This window comes from Azolla caroliniana, unplaced genomic scaffold (genome assembly GCF_043228905.1).
Source record: "Azolla caroliniana isolate FFs.n. ecotype wild unplaced genomic scaffold, voAzoCaro1.0.p SCAF_14, whole genome shotgun sequence".
In the NCBI taxonomy this organism is placed as follows: Eukaryota; Viridiplantae; Streptophyta; class Polypodiopsida; order Salviniales; family Salviniaceae; genus Azolla; species Azolla caroliniana.
The window spans coordinates 1228845-1254061 of NW_028230449.1; the positions used below are offsets into that span (position 1 = coordinate 1228845).

At 40.0% G+C, this 25217-nt stretch overlaps 2 protein-coding genes across 3 annotated transcripts; one reads left to right on the forward strand and one right to left on the reverse strand.

Moving 5' to 3' along the window:
• Positions 1-1430: 1430 nt before the first annotated feature.
• On the forward strand, positions 1431-8652 carry LOC147855120 (uncharacterized). The gene is made up of 7 exons (XM_087330321.1): positions 1431-2170; positions 3758-3955; positions 5275-5547; positions 6731-6833; positions 6918-7036; positions 7156-7347; positions 7491-8652. The coding sequence occupies exons 1-7, from the start codon at positions 1868-1870 to the stop codon at positions 8382-8384; spliced, it is 2082 nt and encodes a 693-aa protein (XP_087186447.1). The 5' UTR covers positions 1431-1867; the 3' UTR covers positions 8385-8652.
• A 1354-nt stretch (positions 8653-10006) lies between these two features.
• LOC147855121 (uncharacterized) lies at positions 10007-16300 on the reverse strand. Of its 2 annotated transcripts, XM_087330554.1 has the most exons (10): positions 16165-16296; positions 16026-16074; positions 14882-15150; positions 14732-14781; positions 14560-14650; positions 12157-12209; positions 12033-12076; positions 11267-11567; positions 10854-11107; positions 10007-10245 (listed from the first exon to the last, which is right to left on the reverse strand). In XM_087330554.1, exons 3-10 carry the CDS (start codon positions 14934-14936, stop codon positions 10083-10085), a joined length of 1011 nt encoding a protein of 336 aa, XP_087186680.1. In that variant the 5' UTR covers positions 14937-15150; positions 16026-16074; positions 16165-16296; the 3' UTR covers positions 10007-10082. The 2 variants fall into 2 exon arrangements, with proteins under 2 accessions (XP_087186680.1, XP_087186679.1); XM_087330553.1 differs by lacking the exon at positions 16026-16074 and having other exon boundaries at positions 16165-16300.
• Between the last annotated feature and the right edge of the window lie 8917 nt (positions 16301-25217).

Below are 25217 nucleotides of genomic sequence, written 5' to 3' on the forward strand. Positions count from 1 at the left end.
CACCATCTTTGATCCCACCACTGTATTACCCTAAATCATGTCAAAGAAGCCATCATGTAAGGATGTGAAAGTTAAAACCTCTTTCTTCCCCATTTGGAAGAGGATTTTGACCACATGCTTACAAGTTCGTAAACAATTGACCAAATAAAAACGTAGAGTATTATGTGTATAAAAAATGTTAAGACATCGATGACAATGTATACATACATACATACATGGGAACCTACTGATATTTTGTATTTTGAAAATTACAAGATTTTGTATAGATAATGTTTGATATTGGAAGTAAATGGGTATGTAAGTAGTACAACGGTTTTGATCCTTGTGTGAGATAATCGTGCTAAACACATTCACGAATTCGTGAATGTGACCTAGTTATATGATGCTTCTTTACAGGACATTGATTACAATTTCAGCAGTTAGATTACCTTCCAAAGACCATGAGCTATGTGAATGAAATCATTCTATATTCCCCTGCATGAATGAAATTGATTATCGTGGAGGTCTCCAATGCGAACAGATTGTGTGTCCTTGTTGATAACAGAGTTGGTCACTCACTTTTGAGTTGTAATTATGGTCGACTTAAGAGGAGTACAAAGTCATCAAAGTCGGGCTTATGCGCATGGCTTAGATGAGGTTCGGGAGCATTTGAAGCAGTAGCCAGGTGAGAGGAGCGCAAAATGAAACTCGCGCCCCTAGGGATGTGCGAAGTCGGGGCGATTGTGGGCAGATTGGGGAAATCACATGTATATAGTCACGTGATACAGACATTGGGGTGGTTAGGACATGTAGGTTGTAGTGGAGACGAGACAGGGTGTTAGGGTTTGTTACATTCGTACATGTGTTCTCGGATCGTGAGATCTGGGCGAACGCATAGATCGGTCCGGTGGGTTAGGTGGGTAGTTCCGGCACGAGGATAGTGTGATTCTGGCGACACATGCACACACACACAAGCACACACACACCCACCCACCCACCCACTCAATAAAGAATCTTCAAGAGATTCCTTCACACACAACACCCACCCACCCCAAAGAATCTTCAAGAGATTCCTTCACACAACACACACACACACAGAGCCCAAAGAATCTTCAAGAGATTCCCTCACACACAACCCACACACACAGAAAGAATCTTGAAGAGATTCCTTTCCCCTGCTCTCCCCTGCTCCTCCCCACAACAACCACCCCTTGCTCTTCTCAAATCCTAGGGTTTTGTGGTGTGCTTCCCTGTTACGCCCAACGTTCTGCACAGAAACAGGAAACCCTAACCTGTTGCCCTAGGTCAGGCCACGTCATCGCCGCCATCATCGCCGCCATCTTCGCGGTCGTCAGATTTTGGAAGAAATCAGAACAAGAGAAGAAGAAGACCCTCCGTGAAGCAGAAGAGAAGAAACGTGAATCCGATTCGTCTCTCTGCATATAGCGCAGGAGAAGAAACAAAAAGAAGCATCCGGCCCCTTGCTCCTAGCGGACTCAAGTTTCTCTCTTTCTTTAGAACTCGCAGTTAAGCATTTGCATTCGGATTGCTACACAGAAGATAGAAAAGGTGGGGAGGATTAAGAAAGGAACTTATCCTGTTTTAGCTCTGTAATCGAATTAGGGTTTTCTGCGATCGAGTAATCTGATCGATATTTATACGGGAGTTATCAAGCTAGGGTTATTGCACAGAAAGGCAATAATCTGATTGACATTTATATCTGATTTATCAAGTTAAATTGTTACACAGAAAGGCAAGGGGGAGTAAGGAGGGAGTTACCAAGGATCCTAAGAAGAAGAATAAAGAGGGAGTCAGAAGAAGGATAAAGAGTAAGGAGGGAAAGGAGAAGGATTAAGAAAAAGGTGCATGCTATTGGGCGCTCATCCTCATGGCCACCGCAACCATGGCCACGGCCATTGGAGCTGCTGCGGTCTTCTATTATTCACTCAAGCGCCGCATGTCAGAGAATGGATCCGGGGAACAATCTCAAGAGGGCGTGGGTGTGAATGATCCCAACTCAGCCTCTACAACCGCACGTGTTCGATTAGGTCTTGCTCGTCATGCCCCTTCCACGTGGTTTGAAGCTATTGCCACTCTCTCAGAAACATTAAGGTTCACCTACTCTGAGACTCTAGGCAAATGGCCAATTGTGGATTTGGCCTTTGGCATCAACTTTTTAATGAAGCGCCAGGTGTGTTTCTCTCTGAGTTGTCAATTATTCGTTTATGGGTCTTCGATTATGGGAGAAGAACATGTTCATGGGGAAATTTGTTCATGAATTTCAACTTTATAGATTTACCGTGGTTCTGGTCATGCATCTATCAATTTGAAGTATTTATGCAGAATCTATTCATGAATCTTAATGGGGAATGTGTATATGAATCACAAATTTATGTCTTTATGCAGGATTTATCCTTTCATCTCAATTTGACACCTTCTCATTGTGGAATTTGTTCACGAACTCATTTTAGATGCATTTTCTAATTGAATTTGGGTATGCACCCCCATTGTTTGTGAAACACATATTTAAAATCTGATTTGATTATTATCATCAGGGGATGTTAATTTTTGTTCATTTTTATGGCATGTTCTCAGAAATGACTTTATTTATCTATATTCTCTTTTGGAGCTCTTGAAATCGGAAAATATGACATTTCATAGTTAGTTTGGGACAACCAAGAACCAATGTTCCACAATATGGAGGAGCCAAGGCCAAAAGGCCCCAGGATTGGCACGTGATTGGTGGGTGCACTTAGCATTGGGTTCCGATTTGTGAGGTGGTAAATTTGTGCCTTATGAAGTCCGTTTAGGTTAGATTCTACATGAAATAACTTAAAGCGTTGTGACTGGATAAGGAGGCGTGCTAAGAATTTGTTTTCAGAGATGTCGCTTTGGCAGTATGGGCTGAAACTTACCTTATTCAAACAAACCTGTTTAAATGTTGAACCTGAAATTCAGCTTTAGGGCTAAAGGAAGCTCATTTGGAGTGCTGAAATCTGCACATCTCATAGGTGTTTTGGTGGTCTCTTTTCTGCTATGTTCAAAGGAGAGTGCCTTAGCAGTTATACATGCAGGTTTTAGTTGCTCAAATAGTCCTTTATTGCTGGCTATATTATTTTAAGGGTTTGGGTTCTATCATACTGTATCCTCTACTAATTATCAATAGCAAAACTCTGAATGGGGTGCCGATCTTTGGGGCCAACACTTATAGAGCTGCGTATTTGTATATAAGATTTCTCTGGGGCTCAAACTTTAGGTAAATGATCGATTCATTGGTGTTTTACTGCCCTTGGGAATTTCCACTCAATTTTGCTGTTCTGGAGCAATCTAGCTTCCTATGAATGAAATTGAGTCTTTGTGAGTCCAAACTCTTACTTTGTGTTTCTTCATTTATAAGATTTCTCCCATGATCAAAATTTAGCAAAACTGGTGTTTTACTTCCATTTGGAAGTACCGCATGCTGATTTTAGTTATGCTCCTTGATTTGAAAACGTGGTTGTTTTATGGAATTTGGTGATGAATCTTGATTTCAGAAGACACACGTCGTTATGGGAGTTTGATTATGAATCTCAATTTGACATCTTTATGAGGACTTCATTTAGGAATTGGCTTATGAATGTAAATTCAGAAAAACTCATATTTATTATTCTTATTTGGAATTAAATTCAGAAAAACCCGTTTTTAAGGGGCATTTGTTTATGAATCTCTATTTGAAAAAGCCATTTTTATGGGTAATTAGTTTGAAGATTAAAAACGATAACATTTGATATCTTTGTAGGGGCAATTACAAGCCGCAAGCATTTATGCAGGCGAAGGAACTCAAGAACTAAAAGGTGTAGAGATTCTTGCAGAATTGAAGGAGTTGATTCACTTGATCACTGCATGCATACATTTTTCAAAGAAGCCTTTCCCACAGTTTCTTGAGGCCACAGGATATTCGTTGGAGTGTGTTCTTTTGCAAGAGGCTAAAGCAGGGGTATGCATCCTTTCTTGTCCCCTCTAGTTACAGATGGCAGCTGTGTTTGAGAGTGAAAGTTCAAAGAGAAGGAACATTATATATTATGATTATAAATATGGGTATTGTGAGTATATTGATGTTGAAATAAAATCTCTTAAGTTTCCCAAAGAACCATGATAATGATCTTAACTCTTGAAATTGCTTTGCAATTGGTAATGATTTTTGAGATGGTTTTACAAAGGTGCATTAAATGCTATGTATGGGGTAAGTGATGGGTGAGGGTACATGGTGTTCAATGTTGGTTATTACGGTGAACGAGGCAATGATGAGGTACAGCAAGCAATGATATCCATGATTAGCTGCTGGTATGCGCCACAGCCTTGTATCCGTTACTCATGATCTTTGTTGTTGTCACCATTCTTTTCTCACACGATGGTACCTCCTCTGTTATTAGTGGAGTTGTGGACCTATTGATGAAGTCAGTGATGGAGTGCAAATTGCATTGTGGTCCATGTGCTAATGTAAGGGTTGGTATACTTGTAGGCAGGGCACTTGTAGGTGAAGTGTTCTTGGTTCTTCGCGTCTCGTTGACGTAACTTGCAAAGTGTGTCGGCACTAGGTATAAAAAGTACTATCTTGCTGCAATCTTTAGCTTGTTGGAGAAAACTCTACGCTGGTCTATTTCTTTGAGAGCTCTAAGGAGATATAGTTTTCCATGTATGTTAATTTCCAAATTTATGTGATTCCATCCTTTGAGAAGCTAATGAAATGACCTTTGTAGTGAGCCATCCATGTGGAAAGTGGCTCTATTGGTGGGATCCAAGTCTTTTAGGTATAATGTTGCATTCATTTCTTTATGGCAAGCCACCTTTGTGGGAAGCAACTCTATATGTGTGATCAAAGTCCCGTGAGCATTTCAATAGCTATAGATTTTGCAGCAATACCATGTTCTTTTCGTTATCTTGGATTCCTATGTCTGTCTATAATTTATACTGTGAGATGTCCATAAGATGATCTCTTTGTAGTAGGCTAGCTTTATGAGATGAGGTTCCCTCGGTGTGATCCAAGTGTTTTGGCATGGAGTTGCCACATCTTACCGCAATAACTTGCTCTGTTCATCATTTTTAAGAGGTGTATGATATTGGAAGGGTGGCTAGTGCTCGATGATGATGCCATTATTGTTTCATCACATGTGAATACCAAGCAATGCAATGTAAGGATGTGGTCAATGATAGAGAAGGCTAAGAGGAGGGAGAGGGGAGGAGGGAGAGACATTATGTTCATGTGCAAATGCAGAGACTTCATTACTAGAAATTAAAATAATGCTTTTTTCCCAGCTTTTGAAGCCAGCATTTACTATCTTGGTGGATGAGAAGGTGCAAGGCATACTCTTGTTGATTAGAGGAACACATAGTGTGAAGGACACACTAACGGCTGTAACGGGAGCAATTGTTCCATTTCACCATACTCTTCTTGATGAAGATGGTATCAGCAATATTGTTCTTGGTTATGCGCATTGTGGGATGGTTGCAGCTGCCCGATGGATTGCCCAACTTGCAATTCCTGTGCTATTGCAAGCCCAAAAGGACCATCCAACATATAATCTTAAGGTACACAAACACATATTTATGGGTTTTACCTATGTTTTAAAAGTACTAATGTATTAATCCTGCACATTTGACACTGACATTGAGAGTAGAGGTGTATCATGAAATTTCTGTGATAAAAATATCCTTGCTAAAAAAATGGTAGTATGATCTTTCTTGATATGCAGCATTATTTGGTTGTGACCCTCAGTGTTATATCACTTGATGATATATTGCTTATTAGTGGTTAATATCTAACTCTCAGTTATTTTCAGATGATTTGTTGAGTTCTATGATTTTATCTGCTGTGGTGAGATTATTCAATTTTATGATTGATAATATGATGATCAAGGGTAGGAATTGTAGAAAAATCACTACCCACCTAACTTTGATCTGTATTTTCATTTGGTTTGTTAAGTTCTATGATTCTGTGGTGAGATTGTTCAATTTTATGATTGATAGTATAGTGATAAAGGGTGTATAGTCAAAAAATCACTGCCCAGCCATCCATACCTGGATAGCAATTTATATCTTCATAGAGTTTGTAAACAATCTTAGCTCAGCCATCCGTAACCCTTATTTTATGAGTTATTATTTTGGATCAGATTATAGTTACTGGGAACTTGTGTATCTAGTAAAAAAATCACTGCCCAGCCATCCATACCTGGATAGCAATTTATATCTTCATAGAGTTTGTAAACAATCTTAGCTCAGCCATCCATACCTGGATAGCAATTCATATCTTCATAGAGTTTGTAAACAATCTTAGCTCAGCCATCTGTAAGCCTTACTTTATTAGTTATTATGTTGGATCAGATTATAGTTACTGGGAACTTGTGTGTCCATGTCTGGAAATGAAGTGAGCATTACTTTTTATGCAAGTTATAGTTCACATAAAAATTAACAAAAAAGAACTCCAGGTATTTTGCGTGCTCAGTTCATCCCTTCCTCCGTTTGGTTTGTGTATCCTTCTTGGCCCTTTACCATTAACCCAGGTTGGTGGATTCTGTTAACAATATAGAATCTGGATACACATGAGTGTGTAGTATGTATGCATCTGTGTACGCAAAGTTTATACAAAATTGAATGCATCCAGATTTGTCCAATGTTGATTACCAACTGTATCCTTTTTATAAACATGTTGCTCGAGGTCAACATTATTCATACCATTATTAATATATTGATATGTGTAAACTGATGTGTCTAGATCGTTGGTCATTCCTTGGGAGGTGGAACTGCAGCATTGCTCACATATATCCTCCGTGAGAGGAGAGAATTCTCTTCAGCTACTTGCATTTGCTTTGCTCCAGGTATTGATGCTTAGTTATATGAATCTGCCATGTTTGCATAATCAGCTTAATGAAACGATTTGTTTTCTGAAATCTGTGGTCCAGCTGCATGCATGACGTGGGAACTGGCAGAATCTGGCAGACCTTTCACTACTTCAGTGGTTAATGGCTCAGATATTGTGCCCACTTTCTCGGCAGCATCGATGGATGACCTTCGTGCTGAAGTGAGTATTCTCTCACTTTTGTTGTTTGGGCTGTGCAAGGGAGACCTCACCGCATTCCCTAATTTTGCACTAATTATCTTATGCATCTTGGATGCCTAACTTTGTAATCTTTTTAACAGGTTACTGCATCTGCTTGGATAAATGATCTTCGTGAACAAATAGAAAGAGTAAAATTTCTGAAAGCTGTCATGCACTCTACATCAGCTCTAGGTAGTCGCATCTCATCTATTTCAAGGCCTCTTTATCCATACCTAGAAGATGCTGCAAAAGCTGGAGCTGCAACGTGGAGGCCTGTTTCAAGTGGAACACAGGTACCCTAAGCCGCAATTGAGCCTTGATGGAGTGTTAGAAAGGAATTTAAAGCAACTTTTACTAGAGATTGAGGCAACCTTGATGTATGTGATCAATAATTAGTGATTATGCTAATGAATGAATGTTTCTTTTGGTACTGCAGGTTGTAATGAGACATGCTCAAAATGCTGTTAAGTCTGTCGTAAAGACCCCCCAATCTTTTGTGCTCGCTGGATGGTCATGTATGGGAACACGTCGTCGTTTAGTTGCATCACATTCATCGTTAGATTCTGGATTTGAAAAATTAGAGGATAGTGTAATTGAGAAAACGGAAGTTCTAACATCATCCGATTGGTCTAATACTGAAATAAGACATGGCTTTACTGGTTCAAATGTTGGTACTTATCATGTGGATCAAATGTCTGAGTGGTCAAGTCCTGAAATAAGACATGGATTTACTGATTCAAGTGTGAGTAATTATCATGTGAATCAAGGCTCTTATTCTGAAGCACGGGTACATGATCCACATGAGCAACAACAATCTGATGATGATGATGACGAAGGGTTGCCAATGAGTAGAAGCAACCATTTGCCAGAGTTGACTGAGGAGTATTTGCTCCAACACTTAGAACATGAACTAGACCGACAGCGAGAAACGTCCATCACTGAAAGGGAAGAGGAAGAGGAAGTAGCGAAGAAATTAACACAAGAGGAGGAGGAGGAAGTTGCAGCCAAGACAGCTAAGGTAGGTAGTGACTGTATTGTTACAGATAGTAGAACCCAAGGTAGGGAGCTCAACAGGTTCTTTCCTCCTGGGCGGATCATCCATCTGCTGAGTATCGAAACAGATATAAACATAATAGAAGGTACCGATGCATCAGTCTGTGAAGGGAGATCCTCACGTGCTGGCTTGTTCATAACCGATCGAGCTCTTTATGGCAATGTGCATCTTTCCCGCACAATGATCAATGATCATTACATGCCGAATTATAGGAGAATGATGGAAAGTGTGGTGAAAGACATAGAACAAAATGTTTCCTTAGGAGTTCATAACTGATGCAACTCTATATTGCAATGTGCATATTTCATGCACTATTCACAACAATCAATTATAGGAAGATGGTGGGAAGTGTAGTGAAAGATGAACAAAACTCTATATAAAGAGTTCCTCTTCTCACAGCCCATCTCAGCATTCCATTTCATACAAATATACACCCACATTTTTTAATATGAAATGTGTACATAGTGTTGACCAACAATGAGCGCATTGGCACACCCTTTTTTATACAGAAGTTTATAAAGCTTATCCTCAACGTTGATTCTTATTTAATGTAATATATTATATATATAGATTGGATTAAAAAAGGATTCTGATGGTGTACAGATGGAGCACTTAAAACATGATACGGGCTTTGAATCCAATTACCAGTTCCTGCCGTGAAGTATTGCAGGAAAATGGTGGGAAGTGTAGTGAAAGATGAACAAAACTCTATATAAAGAGTTCCTCTTCTCACAGCCCATCTCAGCATTCCATTTCATACAAATATACACCCACATTTTTTAATATGAAATGTGTACATAGTGTTGACCAACAATGAGCGCATTGGCACACCCTTTTTTATACAGAAGTTTATAAAGTTTATCCTCAACGTTGATTCTTATTTAATGTAATATATTATATATATAGATTGGATTAAAAAGGATTCTGATGGTGTACAGATGGAGCACTTAAAACATGATATGGGCTTTGAATCCAATTACCAGTTCCTGCCATGAAGTATTGCAGAAATGCTGTCAAATGATATCTAAAAAATACATCTTTAGTGTATGGAGGTTGTGAACATTATGGGAATCTATACCTATTTGCTTCCACATGATACTGAAAAATGAGAATCCTCTGTGCATTGTCATTTTTCTAGTTTTACTCATCTATAGTGATGTTGAGGTTTATTTAGCTTACTCTCTAATGATTCTGTTGACGTTAAAATTTTGAAGCCCAATAGGTTCTATTACAGATTTAGTATACTAGGTTCTGTAAATAGCAGTGCATCAAAATTCTAAGGAATCTTATCATGTAGGCTTTTGTGTCATTTGCATACCTCTATTTGTCTAGGTGAAAGAAAGAAAACTCCATGGTAAAGTGGGTACATATTGATTGAGAACAATCAATTACAATTTCAGATACAGATGGAAAAACATGTTCATATTAGCCTTCCTCATCACCTGCTAATATCTCCTGTCTTTAGTCGTTTTACTTCAATAACCTTCCTTCAATTCTCAAGTGCCATCTGATGTCAAAATATACCAGGAAGCGGAGAGACTCATACTAAGTAAAAGCAGAGTACAAGCAAATGTGGATGAAGCAGAAATGGGAATATGCCAAATCCATATTTAAGGATCTAGGTTTTAAAATTCTTATTATGCAGTAAAAGATTTAACAGGTCTTTATAAACTTGAGCTTAGCAAAAGAACCGCTTTCTGGAATTGGCTATTACCACTAATTTTATGAAGGTGCAATACTAAATAGAACTTATATAATGTGAAAGGAATTCTATCATTAGAAATCTGCAAAGGAAATTCAGCAAAACTTTTGAAGTTCCAAGACCAACATCATGCAAATCATGCTCAAAGCATCAACAAAGTTATATAAACAAATAAAACGTCATAAATCAAACGTCATAATAGCAATAATTACATCTTATGTTGGGGAGATTAGTATAGAAAGATCTAAGACGGCTCAAAATATACATATACATTACTGGTGTAAAGAATTTCTCATTGCCAGAGCAGACTCAATTGATTGTGCAGCCTTGGCTAAGAGCCGTCTTGATTCTAAGATAGAGTATAATGTGATCTTATCTTGGGCTGCCACTGCTTCAAGTGCAGTTGCTGCTGTATTTGCTTCTTCGATTAGGACCCTGATATGGTCACAAGAATGTTAACAAAACCAAAACCTTGAAACATGCATTTTTACACAGTAAGGTGAAACAAAGCTTGCTTCATCTACTTGTTTGCAACTTTGCAACTGTCTCTGAGGATTAGACTAATGAAAGATGAGAGGTTAGAAATAAATGATTCAAGATAGAGAATATAATGGTGAGTCAAGTTCAGCAAAGAGGAGGGGAATAATACATCAAATAAAGAGATTACATCTTAAAATGTTATCTCGTCTTTCAGAATAAGCCAAAATAAACATAAAAGGAGAGGTTCCCTAAGAATCGTTACATGGGGGAGACAGATAGATTTTATCATCGTCTTCAAAGAGAGAGAGACAGAGAGAAAGAAAGAAAGAAAGAAAGAAAGAAATATTAACGTCTTTTAAGAGGCCAGAGGCCAAAATGGCCAATAAGACCAAACAAGAGATTACGTGTTAAGTGTTGTCTTGTCTTTGAGAACAACAAATCAAAATAAATAAATGAGAGAGAGATATAGATAGATGGATAGAGATAAGGAACTAATCAATAAATGATTGAAGCCACTACACTAGAAAATAGAGATTTCATTATTCACCGAGAAAAAATAATACCTTGCTTGCTCGGTAAAGTCTTCTTGCCTTGTAGAGTGGCGACTGGCTTGCATTTGTTTCAGTTTTGCAAGCTTGGTTACGATAGACGGATCTTTATAAGCTCGTGGAGACTTATTAATCACCACACTGTCCCGTAATTCTATGAGAGCCTTGTCCTTCACTCTATCAGAAACCTTCACACTCTTCCTAACAGGCCGGCCACCATGGTTTGATAAATAGCCACAAAAACCGTTCTTAACCCTTATCCGATAATCCTAATATCAATCCCCAAAACAGGATGTCAAATGTATGTTAAAACAGTCAATGAAAACATAGTAGAACAAAATCATTAGTTACACCCCCTCCCCTGGGCCCCCCTTCAAATCAAATAAAACTTGACACATGCCTTAGGAAAATCCTACATAGTCCCTTACAGGATCTGCCCATTTTGCTCTGATTGCTTCAGATATCTTCAATCTATGATCAGATGATTTGCCACTTGATGGGTCTTTCTTCCTTCGTTGCCGCTGACACCTTCGTTCTGCTCTCAGTTGGGCTAGTATGAGTTTATAGCTATCCCATTCATATTCAAAATCATCATCACCACCTCTCCTTGCTGACTCTGCTATCACCTCAGTCCAATCCCTCATACAACTCTCTTGTCGCTGTCTCAGTCTCCTTTTTGACTCCCAAATGTTCATAATCGCAGTTTTTATCTTCAGTTTGGTCTCTGAACTACACAATGTAAAAACAATTTAAACTCAAATTTCAGTTTGTTATCAATTTTATACTCTATTTGAAATATTCTTAAATTGAAAATTTGCAAGAAACGTTCTTACAAATGTTAAGGTCTTTCAAAAACTAGTGGCCTTTCAAAGTTTACATGTAAAAGAAGATCAGAAGCAATGACATTTGAAGTTTGCATCATTGAAAATTGGCAAAAAACGTTCTTACAAATGTTAAGGTCTTTGAAAAACTAGTGGCCTTTCAAAGTTTACATGGTCGTCACTGCCTATATTTCAATAGCATAGTGATATTGTAAATCAGCACTCCTTAGATTCATGCGATAAAAATGTTTACCTCTAACTGCTCAATATGATAATTCTTTTGGAAGTAAACAAAGTTTAACAAATAACAAGGTAGTTTAGTCCAATTTGAATTTGTGATTGTTTGTATTTTAAAACATGAAGAAGTATTTACCTTTGAGTACATCCTTCAGCTTTAATCCGTAATTTCTCACGTATCTATGGGAAAAGAACATTTTGTACCAAAATTAATGTATTGATGACAAAATTTTAAGCATAAAACAAGGATGTTCAGTCACCTTTGGATCTTTCATAGCCTTTTTTGTTTGTTCCCTGATGCGTCCCTTCGTTTCTGCAAAAAATATGAGGAAATTTGATGTAATGATAAAAAATCACTTTCCACATCATTTGTAGGATGTTCTAATAGTATGTATATAACCCCCATTTCTTTTGGTTTGCTTTTTTACTCCACAAAATGTAAGAAATGTCATTGATTGGTTACCGTTTCGAAAGGCCCAAGATCATGATGGATTGGTAGGTGAGCACCTTATCTATGACCATGAAACCTTGCTGCTGTCGCTAGCACACATCTAAAATAGAGCTATGTGTGAATGTTTCCTTACTAACTGGACAGATATTGCACCAATCTTCAAGTGCAAAGAACCCATGATGCCAAGCAATTATGGGACAATCATGATTGACCATTACTTGGCTATACTATATAGCTTGATCCTAGAGTCAGAAATAAGTGTATGGCTGGAGAGAAATGGCTGCCGTTCAGCTGGACAGGCAAGTTTACATAAAGGGTTCACAACTTTGGATCACATATTGACCCTCTGATCCCTTATAAAGGACAGAATCCATTAAAAGAGGATTTATTGCTGCTTTATGACATTGTGCTGATCTTCAACTCTCCGGAGGGACTACGCTCCATGCTCGGCTCATGCAACAGCTAGGATCCCTTGGTGTCCCCATAGATATGCAATGGGGAATCTATATGCATTGTATGAATCTGTGGAAGGAAACATGTGATCTCCCAATGGGTTGTCGTGGTTGGAGTAAAACAAGATACTCCTATGTGCTGATCTTCAACTCTCCGGAGGAACTACGAAGACATCTAAATGCCTTCAAATCATTTTGTAGGGACAAAGAGTTTGCCGGTAAACTTGGATAAAACTACACAAGCATGGGTAATGAGATCAGAATCAGAATTCTTCATGGGAGAGGAAAAAGTGGCTTACAGATAGTCCCACATATACCAAGGATTAACGTTCACAGGGCCTTGGTTCTCCTTACAGAAGGCTGCATGTGCTCAACTTTCTCATGGACGTGCAGTCCTTGGTTCTCTTGAGAGACAGAAAATCTACCGTTTCAAGTGCCACGAACTAAATTATAGTTATTTGATAAATTTGCCACACTGAATCTTCTCTACCACATAGGATCTTGCAGACCAAGTCTTCACAAGGCAAATAACTAGAGAGGTTTGGAGCAACAAGCCCATGTGATAACGAGCAAAGCATTGGTGCCGTATGATAAATTCAGGCAAAGATCGAAGCAGCCCCAATAATCACCAAGGCATTATTCCAACCAGTTACCAGTATCCAATGGCTTTGGAGCTCCCTAAAAGAAGGTACTCAAGGTTGGCACTTATGTCATCAAAACAACTTGTTGAACATGGAGATAATTATTGTTGCTGTGCTAAAATGAAGAATGGTTTGAATCACATGACATAAACGCAAATACAATAAACCCATTCCAATATAGCTTGGATTGCCCCCATTTGAACATGACCAAAGTGGAAAAGTATTGAATAATCCAAACTGATATCAGCAAATTGGATAATGGAAATCTCTTGGTAGAAAGATGGCCTACGATAAGGCACACTTTTTACGCACATCAAATGCTGGATTCCTTGTCAGTCCTCTTATATGGATATATATCTATCATATGTGCTGCATAGTGTGATGAGGCAGTTGCAGAGCTCCTCATGTAAGTTAGAAGTTGAGGTAGGCAGATATGCATGGTCACCTTTTGAAGAAATAATCTGCCAATTGTGTCGTGATGGAGTAAAAACCAAATAATACTATGTTTGCCACTATACTGTTTTTTATGAAATAAGAGGGAGATATCATTGCCTCTTTAACCAAGTATTTTTGGCCCACTATGCAAGGTAATGGAATATGAAGACTAATTATGGGTACAAACTGAATAATACTATGTTTGCCACTATACTGTTTTTTATGAAATAAGAGGGAGATACCACTGCCTCTTCAATCAAGTATTTTTGGCCCACTATGCAAGGTAATGGAATATGAGGACTAATTGTGCTAGGGACTGATCTTGCTAGAACTTAAGAGACACAGGGAGAAACTGTAGGGCAACAATACAACCGCACAAGCTCATCAATAAAGAACAAGCACACAAAGATAAAATCACCCATGTAAGGAAGTCCATGAATTCCCTAAATTATCTGAGACCTCCTTGGATATGTTCATGGGAAAGAAGATTTACTCATCATCCAAGTTAAAAGCTATGGCATATACATCATGCAATGATGCTTTTATTTTTATATAAGGAAACACTATAAAAAATATTACATTGTACTTATTACTTAAATGTGTTACAACATAAAAAGAATACTAATTGATGGCTAAGGATAATGAGAATAAGACATGTATTCCTTGTGTCAGCTAAAAATATACCTTCAGAATGTTTTCTTCCTTTATTCCAAGGCACCTTACCCTTGTTTCCATAGCCACCAAATCTTCGACGATTCTCCTCAATTTGGTGATCCTATCAGAAGATAATAAATTCAGTTCCAAAAACAAATATAAAAGTATATAAAAAACAAATGACACACACAAAAGATCTTACTTCATCTCTTGATTCCACCTCTACATAGCTATCGCTGTCTGACATAACCTCTACATCATGCGAAATTCAAGTGTTCATCAAGCATCAACAAAAGATAATCAAATTCGACGCTGAAGGTAAATGGAAAATGATGAAGAGCATCTGTATCACCTTTCTTCTCATTGTTCTTCTCCTCTTCTTCAGCTACATTCTTGCATATTTGCATACTTGAAGTGACATTATTGTTATTTACTTGAAGAATAGATACAGATAGATGATTATGTGTTAAACTGAAGTATGAATCTTTGGATTGGAACGATAGTAATGACACAGCCACGTGAAAGGGCTTATTACAATGCTTTAAAAATGAGATTTTTGACGGCTTGCATGAATCAAAGAAATGGACTGAGAACTTGCTCCAAGTAGTCTTATTTTGTACACTACATAAGAAGACAAAACCATCAAAAAGGGATCTTTATAAGAAACAAATTCAAAGAGAAAATGTGTAAACATGACCGTTTACATTTTATATATGAGAAAAAGCACACATATATGTCTTCCAAGCCCGCAATAAAGGAATACATCCCCTCATTCTCTTAACGAATTTGGTAAACACATGAAATGCCCACAAGACAATCATCTTTTTATGAACATAAACGATAACTCAAAGAAACATAAATTTTGTGTTATCTTATATTTCTGATGTTAGTTTTTTCTTCAAACACATATGACTTGTAGCCTCTGCTACAGGATAGCAGCGTACATAATTTTGACATTGAGAGCACTAAGTATGTAACATTTTTAAGGAGATAATAGATAAGCCCCAACATTTCCCACAAGATCTATCTGCTCAGAAATGCAAAATCTAAAAGCAAAATTTGTGAACTAAGGTTGAAGATCTTAATTTTGAGAGGGTCTTGTCGGGTGAATTTCTTATCCGACTATAGGAGGGCAAGGAATTTCTTGCAAAGAGATTTAGGGCGGATAAATTATCAATTTTATGCTTAAATTCTTGCTAAAAAGGGTTACTGCCTATAATGATAGGTATTCAGAGAGCATTGTTAAATGCGAATGAGAATGCATTCTATTATAAGATGGCTAGTTACATTAATGCATATATGATTATTTTCTTAATAATAAGCCAATTGTTCACGGTGCTGAATTCACTACAGCCACGGCATGACCAGGTGACAAGAGCAAATGAATTTATGACATATACAAGCACACATACATACATTTTATATATTAATACATTGCATAAATTATTTATATATGTATACATACATGAATACATAGTATACATATACGTACATACCAGGCATAAGAAGAGAAAATGCATGCGTTACTGAAATCATGATGCAGTTCTGTGAAAAGAATCCAAAAAATAGTTATCAATCCTAACACTGTACAGAGACAAAACCCAACAAATTGTAGAGATTTCAGAATGGCTGTACCTGGTTTGAAGAGCAGAAGGCACGAGCATATCGATCTCTATGAGAAGGATAGAAGCAGCGTGTGGGTGTCTGTCTGAATTAGGGTTTCAGGGACTGACTCTGTTGCAACATCAAATTTGCAAGGAAAACAGAGAGAAACAGGATTTCCAGAGAAGAGAACCTCGCAGGATTTTTGAAAATCTCTAAAGTATACCCTTAGCCTCATCTTCATCATTATTTACAATCGGCAACGGTTCGGTTCGGTTTGAGAATGTCAAAACCGAACCGTTTAAAATTTTTGAAACTTGAACTGAATCAAACCGAACCATGAAACCGTTAAACCGAACCATTAAAATGTGTCAAACCGTTAAACCATTAAACCGCGGTTTCATGGTTCAACTTAGGTCAAAATTCAAATTTTAAATTTCAAAATTTTTAAAATTTAAAATATATCATTGTTTTAAATTTTAAATTTTCAAAATTTTTAAAGATTTTCCTAAAACGTGAGAATAAGGCATGAAAATGAAAAGATTGTTTAAATAATAATAATAATTAATTTTATTTTTTTTTTAAACAATAAACCATTAAACTGTTAAAACCGAACCGAACCGTTTAAACCGTTAAGCCACGGTTTAGCAGTTCGATTCAGTTCAAACCGAACTGTTGCCGACTGTTAATCATCGTCATCATCATCAAGTGCTCAACAAAACATGTCTTTGTTTGCAAATTCTCATGATAATCTCATCAATCTTAACCCTATGTTGATTCGGTACTCATGATTCTATGCTCACTTGCAAGCATGTAGATGTCACTAGGGTAAGAAAAGGACACTAGGTCCACCACGTTGTGAATGGAGTAAAGCAATGTTGTGTGTCAGCGTGTTAATTAGGTCAAAATGATTAACTGAATTAGAAAATACAATGTAGCATGTTAATTAGGTCAAAATGATTAAGTGAATTAGAAAACACAATGTAGGATGAATCAATTAGGGTATGAGAGAAACTCTATATGTGAAACATTGCTAGCTAGTATCGCACACAAAATTGCTTTCTTTACTGTTTCAAAAAAGAAAGTTTAATAGTATATGTATTTAAGATCAAATTTATTGTTATCGTAACCCATTTAGGTATTTACATAAATAGCCCTTTGAACATGTATGTGTCAATTATCATGCACACACTACAATTTAACACTCCCTTGTGATGGGCATATACAATTGAGCCGATTTAGCTCGTCAATGTTGGAATCAACTTCAAACCCATTTGAGTGCACAAAGATTTCATAATCAAATTTGTCAAAGACTTTTAGTCATGGCATCAAATATATTAGAGTGTTGGAATCTCTTCCTGGTAACACATCCCCAGACAAATGATATTGTCACGGACAAGTATAATAGAACAAAGCAAAGACAAGTCTAGAACACAAGAGAGAGGAAAAGAACAAGAACTTAACTTATAGAATCCGTAACTGGTGTTGTTCACCTTGATTACAATCAAGGTGCACCTGAGTATTTATACAAGAAGGTAGGGCTATGTAAGCCAACTAGAAATAGACTATGCATGAGGATGCACGCAATAGAGAATGCATGAGATTGCATGCAATAGAGAAGGCATGAGAATGTGTGCAAGCTAGAAACTTCCAATGTTCAATCTACACTACATGGAGTTGGAGTTGGTACAAGGATGCATATGTAGCCCAATTGTTAGGGTTGCCCAATAGAGACCATGAGGTATTGGGTTCAATCCCTACCTTCCTCTGTGGCACATAATGTTCATGACATTATCCTCCCTCTAAGGCCGCCTATCATGAACATCGAGTTGAATTTGAGCCTTAGGTCCTTATATATATTTTTCTCTTAGACAAACTTTAGACTTTAAACCTTTGTATAAAGAGTGGTATGTAAGACTTGGCATGCAAGAATCAATATGCTTGCTATTATAGTATGTATGACTTGGCATGAGCATGCTTATCATGCATCACTATATATATAAAAAGGGTTATTCTTCCTTGTTAACATCAAGGAGATCAACACCAGTCATGGAATAGATATTCTTACTCGTTGTCATCAACTTCTCCATCTCTCTATCTCATCAACTTACCCATCTCTTTGTCTTCTGATTGTTCATCCATGACAGATTGATCTCCTTCCTTCTTTTTGTCTTCTTTCTCAATACACTATCATGTCAAAATCATCTAGTAACCTTGAGCAAATTTTGGCGGTGCTGCAACAACTCCAACATGAGAATGCAAATTTACGAAACTCTGTTCAAGAACTTCAGGCAGCGACGACGGTTATACCTCACCCGATTATTGACCCTTCTGCTGTAGAACCTAATGTCTGCTTGCCAGAAAAATTCAATGGAACAAGGTCACGATTAACAGGCTTCATCAACCAAATCTGCCTTATTATTCGTCTTCAGCCCTGACGATATTCTAATGGCTTTCGACAAGTTGGGCTGATTGGCACGTTGCTAACAGGACAAGCGCAAGCTTGGTTTGCCCCTCTGGTGGAGACTTCTTCACCTCTCTCGAATGACTTCCACACATTTCTTACCGAATTTGAGGCAACTTTTAGGGAGACTGACAAATGACGAGCTGCACTCAACAAACTATATGCGTTACAACAAGGAGAACGTGCGGCATCCATCTATGCATCTGTGTTACGCTAGTTTTAAAGTCGGCGACATGGTCTGGCTATACGTCGGCATATTCTGACAACTTGTCCATGTAACAAACTTGATTACAAAAAATTTGGTTAGTTCTGAATTGTTGACAATGTCAACCCCGTAGCTTTCTGTCTTGCTCTTCCATCACACTACTGAATTCACAATGTCTTCCATGCATCTCTTCTTGAGCTCTACCATCCATCCTCAATTCCAGGAAGAAGCATCGAGCCGCCACCCCCTGTGGCATTGGCGACCGGGGATGAGTATGAAGTCGAGACCATTCTAGACTTGTGCAAGAGCCAACGAAATCTCCAGTATCTGGTCTTGTGGAAAGGGTATCCCATTTCCGAGGCCACATGGGAGCTTGCAAGAAATTTACTCAATGCCCCAGATGTGGTTCATGATTTTCATCTCCGATATCCTCACAAACCCTCACCTTCTTGAAGTCGGCGCTTAAGGGGAGGATAATGTCATGAACATTAAGTTGAATTTGAGCCTTAGGTCCTTATATATATATATATATATATATATTTCTCCTAGACAAACTTTGTAAGACTAAGTATGTAAGACTTGGAATGCAAGAATCAGTATGCTTGATATTATAGTATGTATGACATGGTATGAGCATGCTTATCATGCATCACTATATGTATAAAAAGGGTTATTCTCCCTTGTTAACATCAAGGAGATCAACACTAGTCATGGAATAGATATTCTTACTCATTGTCATCAACTCTCCATCTCTCTATCTCATCAACTTACCCATCTCTTTGTCTTCCGATTGTTCATCCGTGACACCGCCTCCGAACACCCACGGTCGGTTTATGAGGGTATCGTTGATAAAAACCATGTCACCAACTGCGAAGGTCGGTGCGACCAAGCGATGTCCGTTAGCGTGAGCTTTATATTGTTTGGCAGTGGCACGGAGCTCGAGGGAGAGGTCACGATGGACATGTTGTAAGGTGTGGGCATGCCTCTCGATTGACGTATTGATAGAAGTCTCTGGAATGGAAATGTTGAAACGAGGGTGGAAACCATAGTTTGCAAAGAATGGGGAAGAAGCCTTAGTTGAGGCATGGATACTATTATTGTAGGCAAATTCCGCCATGGGAAGGAAGTCCACCCAATCATCTTGTTGGTAGTTGATTGTACACTAGAGGTATTGTTCAAGGATTTTGTTGAATCTTTTGTTTTGGCCATTAGTTTGAGGGTGGTGCGCGGTAGACAAGTTCACAGAAGTCCCGAATGTCTGTAGAAGTCGGCACCAGAAGTGGGAGATAAATTGAGGACCTCGATCAGAAGTGACATCCTTAGGGAAGCCGTGTAATCAGATGACATTTTTCAGAAAAAGGTCAATCGTCTCCTCCCCCGAAATGGTTTTCGAACATGGGACAAAGTGAGCCATCTTCGAAAACCGATCGACGACCACTAGCACTGTGTCATGGTCACCGACCTGAGGAAGGTCGGTGATAAAGTCCATGGAGAGAGATGCCCAAGGTCAACTAGGAATTGGAAGTGGGTGTAGAAGGCCGTATGGACAATGGTGAGCCGCTTTGGAGTGAGCACAGACGTTGTCACGAAGATTCGCGCGTGCATGTGCTACTCGAGCGACCACCGGGGTCTTGGACTGGGGAGGATGTTCGCAGAATTATCGAAGAGATGACGATCAATGTAAGATTAGATGAAATTTGTTCACTTGAGAAGAAGAAGGATTGTACACTTGAGAAGTAGAAAAATATGAAGAAGATAAAGACAAATATAATTAAATTGACGATAGTGGTGTTGGTGATATCACATATTGAGCCCCCCTTACACAAGCTCAAGTAGAGGCTTTTATAGGTCTTTCCATGCTTGTGACATGCACAAAACCATGGGCTAAAACCATGGTTTTGTGCACACGGTTTTGCTTATGTCATGCACAACCCATGGGTTTAGAACCATGGTTTTGTGCACATGGTTTTCTATGGTTGTTTCGTCTATAATTCGTATATGAAAAGGAAATACATAAAATCTACACTATATGATAGTTGTCCTAGTAGTAAGGCAAACATCCTTTACCTTAGAGGTGCAAGGTTCAAACCTTGCTTGCACTCCTCTGTATGAACTCAAGTGCCACTAGGCCTTGGGCTTATTTGCTAAGTGTATGTGCAATGTTGCACATCCTTGGTTTATTCGTCTCACTCGGTTTCACACCGTAGCCGAAAATTGTCACGACAACGTCACAAGTTTTGATAAATTCTTTGACCAATTTCCAAGGTTGGGGTCACCAAAACCCCCAATGCCAGTGTTTTCGCGACCCCAATGTGTCCGACTAGAGGATCATCGTGGCAAGTTTGTAGTACTCGGATGCAACATGTGCCATCTGGTACATAAAGGAGGTGATTACAATAGAGTAGTCGATCCTGAGTTGTAAAGTGTTTGAGATCCGAACTTTGCATTTCTTGGGATGGGTTGTTGAGGCGCGTCATGATGTCAGTAGCGAAAGGGTCCGACGTGGTTGCTTGGGTGATCTCGTTGAGCAAGGAATCATCATGCAACATATAGGTTGTGAACATGTGGAGTTGATTGGGCCGCAATAAACAATGCGATTGTTGAGAATATGCGTCGTCACCTAGGCGTAGTGCAAAGTCGGTTCGCCGAGAGAGAGCATCCGCTTTCCCATGTTGAACGCCAGGTTGAAACAAGATTTCGAAGTCGTAGTCGGCGAGAAAAGATGACAAGCGAGCCTGCCTCTGATTCAACGTACGAGTGGTGGTGAAGTAGATGAGATTGTTGTGGTCAGTCAACGCGTGAATACGATGTTGGGCCCCAACTAGATAGGGTCGCCATTCGACAAAGGCTGAGATGATAGTTGCAAGCTCCTTGTCGTAGACCAGATAATTGATTTCCGGGGCTGTAAACTTCCGAGAGTCGAAGGCAACCGGATGTAGGGTGCCATCGTCGTCGGGCTGAGACAAGACTGCACCTTTGGCAAAGTCGGAGGTGTCGGTTTCAACTTGGAAAGGGCGGGTGGGGTCGGGGTGGACTAACACAGGGGCAGAGAGGAAAGTTGCTTTGAGGGCATTAAAAGCATTGTGTGCCGCGGGGGTCCAAAGAAATGGAGTATCTTTTCGGGTAAGTTGGATGAGAGGTCGGACTAGGGAAGAGAACCCGTTTATAAATCGTCTATAAAAATTTGCAAAACCAAGAAACGATTGTATCTCTTTTAGCCGAGTTAGGAGAGGCCAATCAGTGATTGCCGCTACCTTGTGTTCATCCATTGTGATCCCGGTAGGTGAGATCATGTAACCCAAGAATTCGACAGAGGTCCTATTGAATTCACATTTCTCACTTTTGGCGAAGAGCCCATATTCATGGTGTTTGGTGAGAACCATCCGGACGTGGTGTGTGTGCTCCTCCCAGTTGGAAGAAAAAACTAGGATGTTGTCAAGGTAGATGACCCCGAAATGATCGAGATACTCTCGAAAAATATTGTTCATCATGTGTTGGAAGACGGCCAGAGCATTGGTAAGGCCGAATGGCATCACTTTGTACTCGAAATGTCCATAGCGCGTCTGAAAGGTTGTTTTCCACTTGTTCCCAGGCTTGATGCGCACCAAATTGTAGGCACCCCGAAGGTCGATTTTGGAGAAGATATGCCTAGTTCGGAGTTGATCGAGGAGTGCTGGAATTAAGGGCAAGGGGTAACGATTACACATCGTAACTTTGTTGAGACCCCGATAATCCACACATAAGCATAAGGAGTCGTCCTTCTTTTTGACAAATAAGATTGGTGCCCCGACCGGTGATTTGGAGGGTTGAATGAAGGCCTTCGCAAGATTCTCAGCCAGATATGTGCGGGTTCAAATAACCCATCGATAGGACCGAATGGGGGATGCTTGCCAGCTTGGAGTTCGATTGGGCAATTGTAGGGGCGATGTGCCGGTAACCGATCGACATTCCGCTTTTCGAAGATGTCGGAAAAGTCGCTATATCGGACGGGTAAATTGTTGACAGGAACGGTGACGTCCCCCGACACAACGACCAGTGTAGTGACCAAACCAGACTCGACCACAATGGAATCTAGAGAGTGTCATGACCTAGTAGAAATTGGCCTTACTAGAAAAGTGATGGAGCGGTTACACCAATCCACCGTCAGATTGTGTGTCTCCAACCAAGATAGCCCCAAAACAATTAGATGTCAAGGGGTGGCGATGAGGTAAAACGTGAGTTCCTCCTGGTGCGCCCCGACTTGAAGTACCAACGGGATAGTGGCTTCAGTAACCGTCCCCGAAGAGAGAACCGGACCGTTGATCGCTTCAACGGATGTGGGTTGTGATGTGCGGACGGTGGGGATGTGCACGGACAAACGATTTATCAATAAAGCAAGTAGATGCTCCGGAGTCGAGCAAGGCATGCGAATTTATTGAAGTCGAACCAAAACAAAAACTTGCAAAGGAAACCCTCCACATGGCAAAACAAACTTGTAGGAGCATGTAGAAGGTGAGTAACGGAAAGCGTCCAACGGCATGGCTCCTACTGCAGCCGGACTTGGACATTTTTTTGTTGTCGAGGAACCTCCGCAAGACGTGCATGATGGAATTGGTGCCGCGGGCCCTGCACCGGGCTATGGTGGATGACATGGTCGGGGTTGCCACAATAGAGACAGAGTCCATTGTCTCGACGATCTTGGCGTTGGGCTTCAGTTAGTGGTTGGAATCGAGCATGGTCGATCTCCATCGGGGTATGGAAATTGACCTCCATTGTGGTATGGTTATCCCTGGGTGATGGTAAGGTTGGCGTGGCAGACAAGTAGGGCCTAGCAATTGATTCATTTCGGGAAGAAGCCTGAGACCCACGAATCCCCTGTTCTTCTTGACAAAGTTTGAAGAGACGATTATCACACTAGACAACTTGGGAGATTACTTGAGACAACGATGTGGGCTCCGGGAAGTTTAAGAGAAGGGTCTTGACGCCGTTTCGGAGGGTGTGACAGAAATGGTTGCATAGGGCTTGGTCATCGCAACTCACGTCGCAGGCAATCTGTGAAATGTTATGTGCGGAAGCTATACGAAACACAGAAGACTGACAGGGAAAAAATAGGTTTAATGGAGAGCTTAAGACACAATGTACGCGGGAGAGACAAAGAAGGGATAAACACATAGAAAAAACTAAATTCGAATAATGTGTAAAACTTTGTACATAGGATGAGAAGTTTAAGAGAAGGGTCTTGACGCCGTTTCAGAGGCTGTGACAGAAATGGTTGCATAGGGCTTGGTCATCCCAACTCACGTCGCAGGCAATCTGTGAAATGTTATGTGCGGAAGCTATACGAAACACAGAAGACTGACAGGGAAAAAATAGGTTTAATGGAGAGCTTAAGACACAATGTACGCGGGAGAGACAAAGAAGGGATAAACACATAGAAAAAACTAAATTCGAATAATGTGTAAAACTTTGTACATAGGATGTGCTTAGAGGGCACTTTTATACAAGTCCATACGGACTGACAAAAGTACTGACACCTACTTCAATGCTCATAACTGAGCTCCTACACTAACTCCCAAATATATTCCCTCACGGAATATCTGTTCAACGGCCTCCCGGTTTCCGCACCGATCTGGCCTCTTGTTGCACACCGGTTTACGCACAGATCTGGCCAATGTTGAGCTTGTATGCCAACACTCCCCCTCAAGCTCAACTTGAGGCTCTTCTGGTCCTTCACTCCAGTTTCTCTTGACTTCACGCCTCGCTTGCACTCCTTGACCCGTTCGATCCCACGCGCCTCGACCCTTACGGTCGGCTTGTCTGTTCATGCGGCCTTTTCCAACTCCCTTGGTGTCACGGTGTTGGCGCCTCTTATGCTACCCTTTCTTCCGCTTGGCCTTTAGTTGATTTGGCATCTCTGAATCAAACATCTGAGCCGAATCAGCTGCCTCTGATTCGTCTCCGCTTTTGTCCGAATTGGTTGTCTCCAATTCGTCCTCAGTCCTGGCCTTCTTGCCCTTGTTGGCTTCATCTCCCCCATGCTTGGCTGGCTCTGGCTCTTTCTTTTGGCTGCTGCCCTCTCATCCGCTTCCAGACTCTCTCATGGATCCGCCTTTGGCTTCTTCAGCCGATAGTAAATCGAATTCGTCATCCGATTTGGTGTCGCGGTCAGTTCCGTTCCTTTCTTGCTCCTTTCTGTGGTCTTGCGGGATTTTTCTCCCCCTCAAGTTCGGCATGTCGAAGTGCCGCAATCCAAGCGCACCCGAGAATTGCCGCAACTTGTCCAGACCAAGGGGCTTGGTGAAAATGTCGGCGTTCTGCCGATCCGTCGAAACATACTGAAGTTCAACTTCACTAGAGAGGACACGCTCGTAGATAAAGTGGTAGTGCACCTTAATGTGCTTAGTCCAGGCGTGGAAGACGAGGTTCTTTGCAAATTGG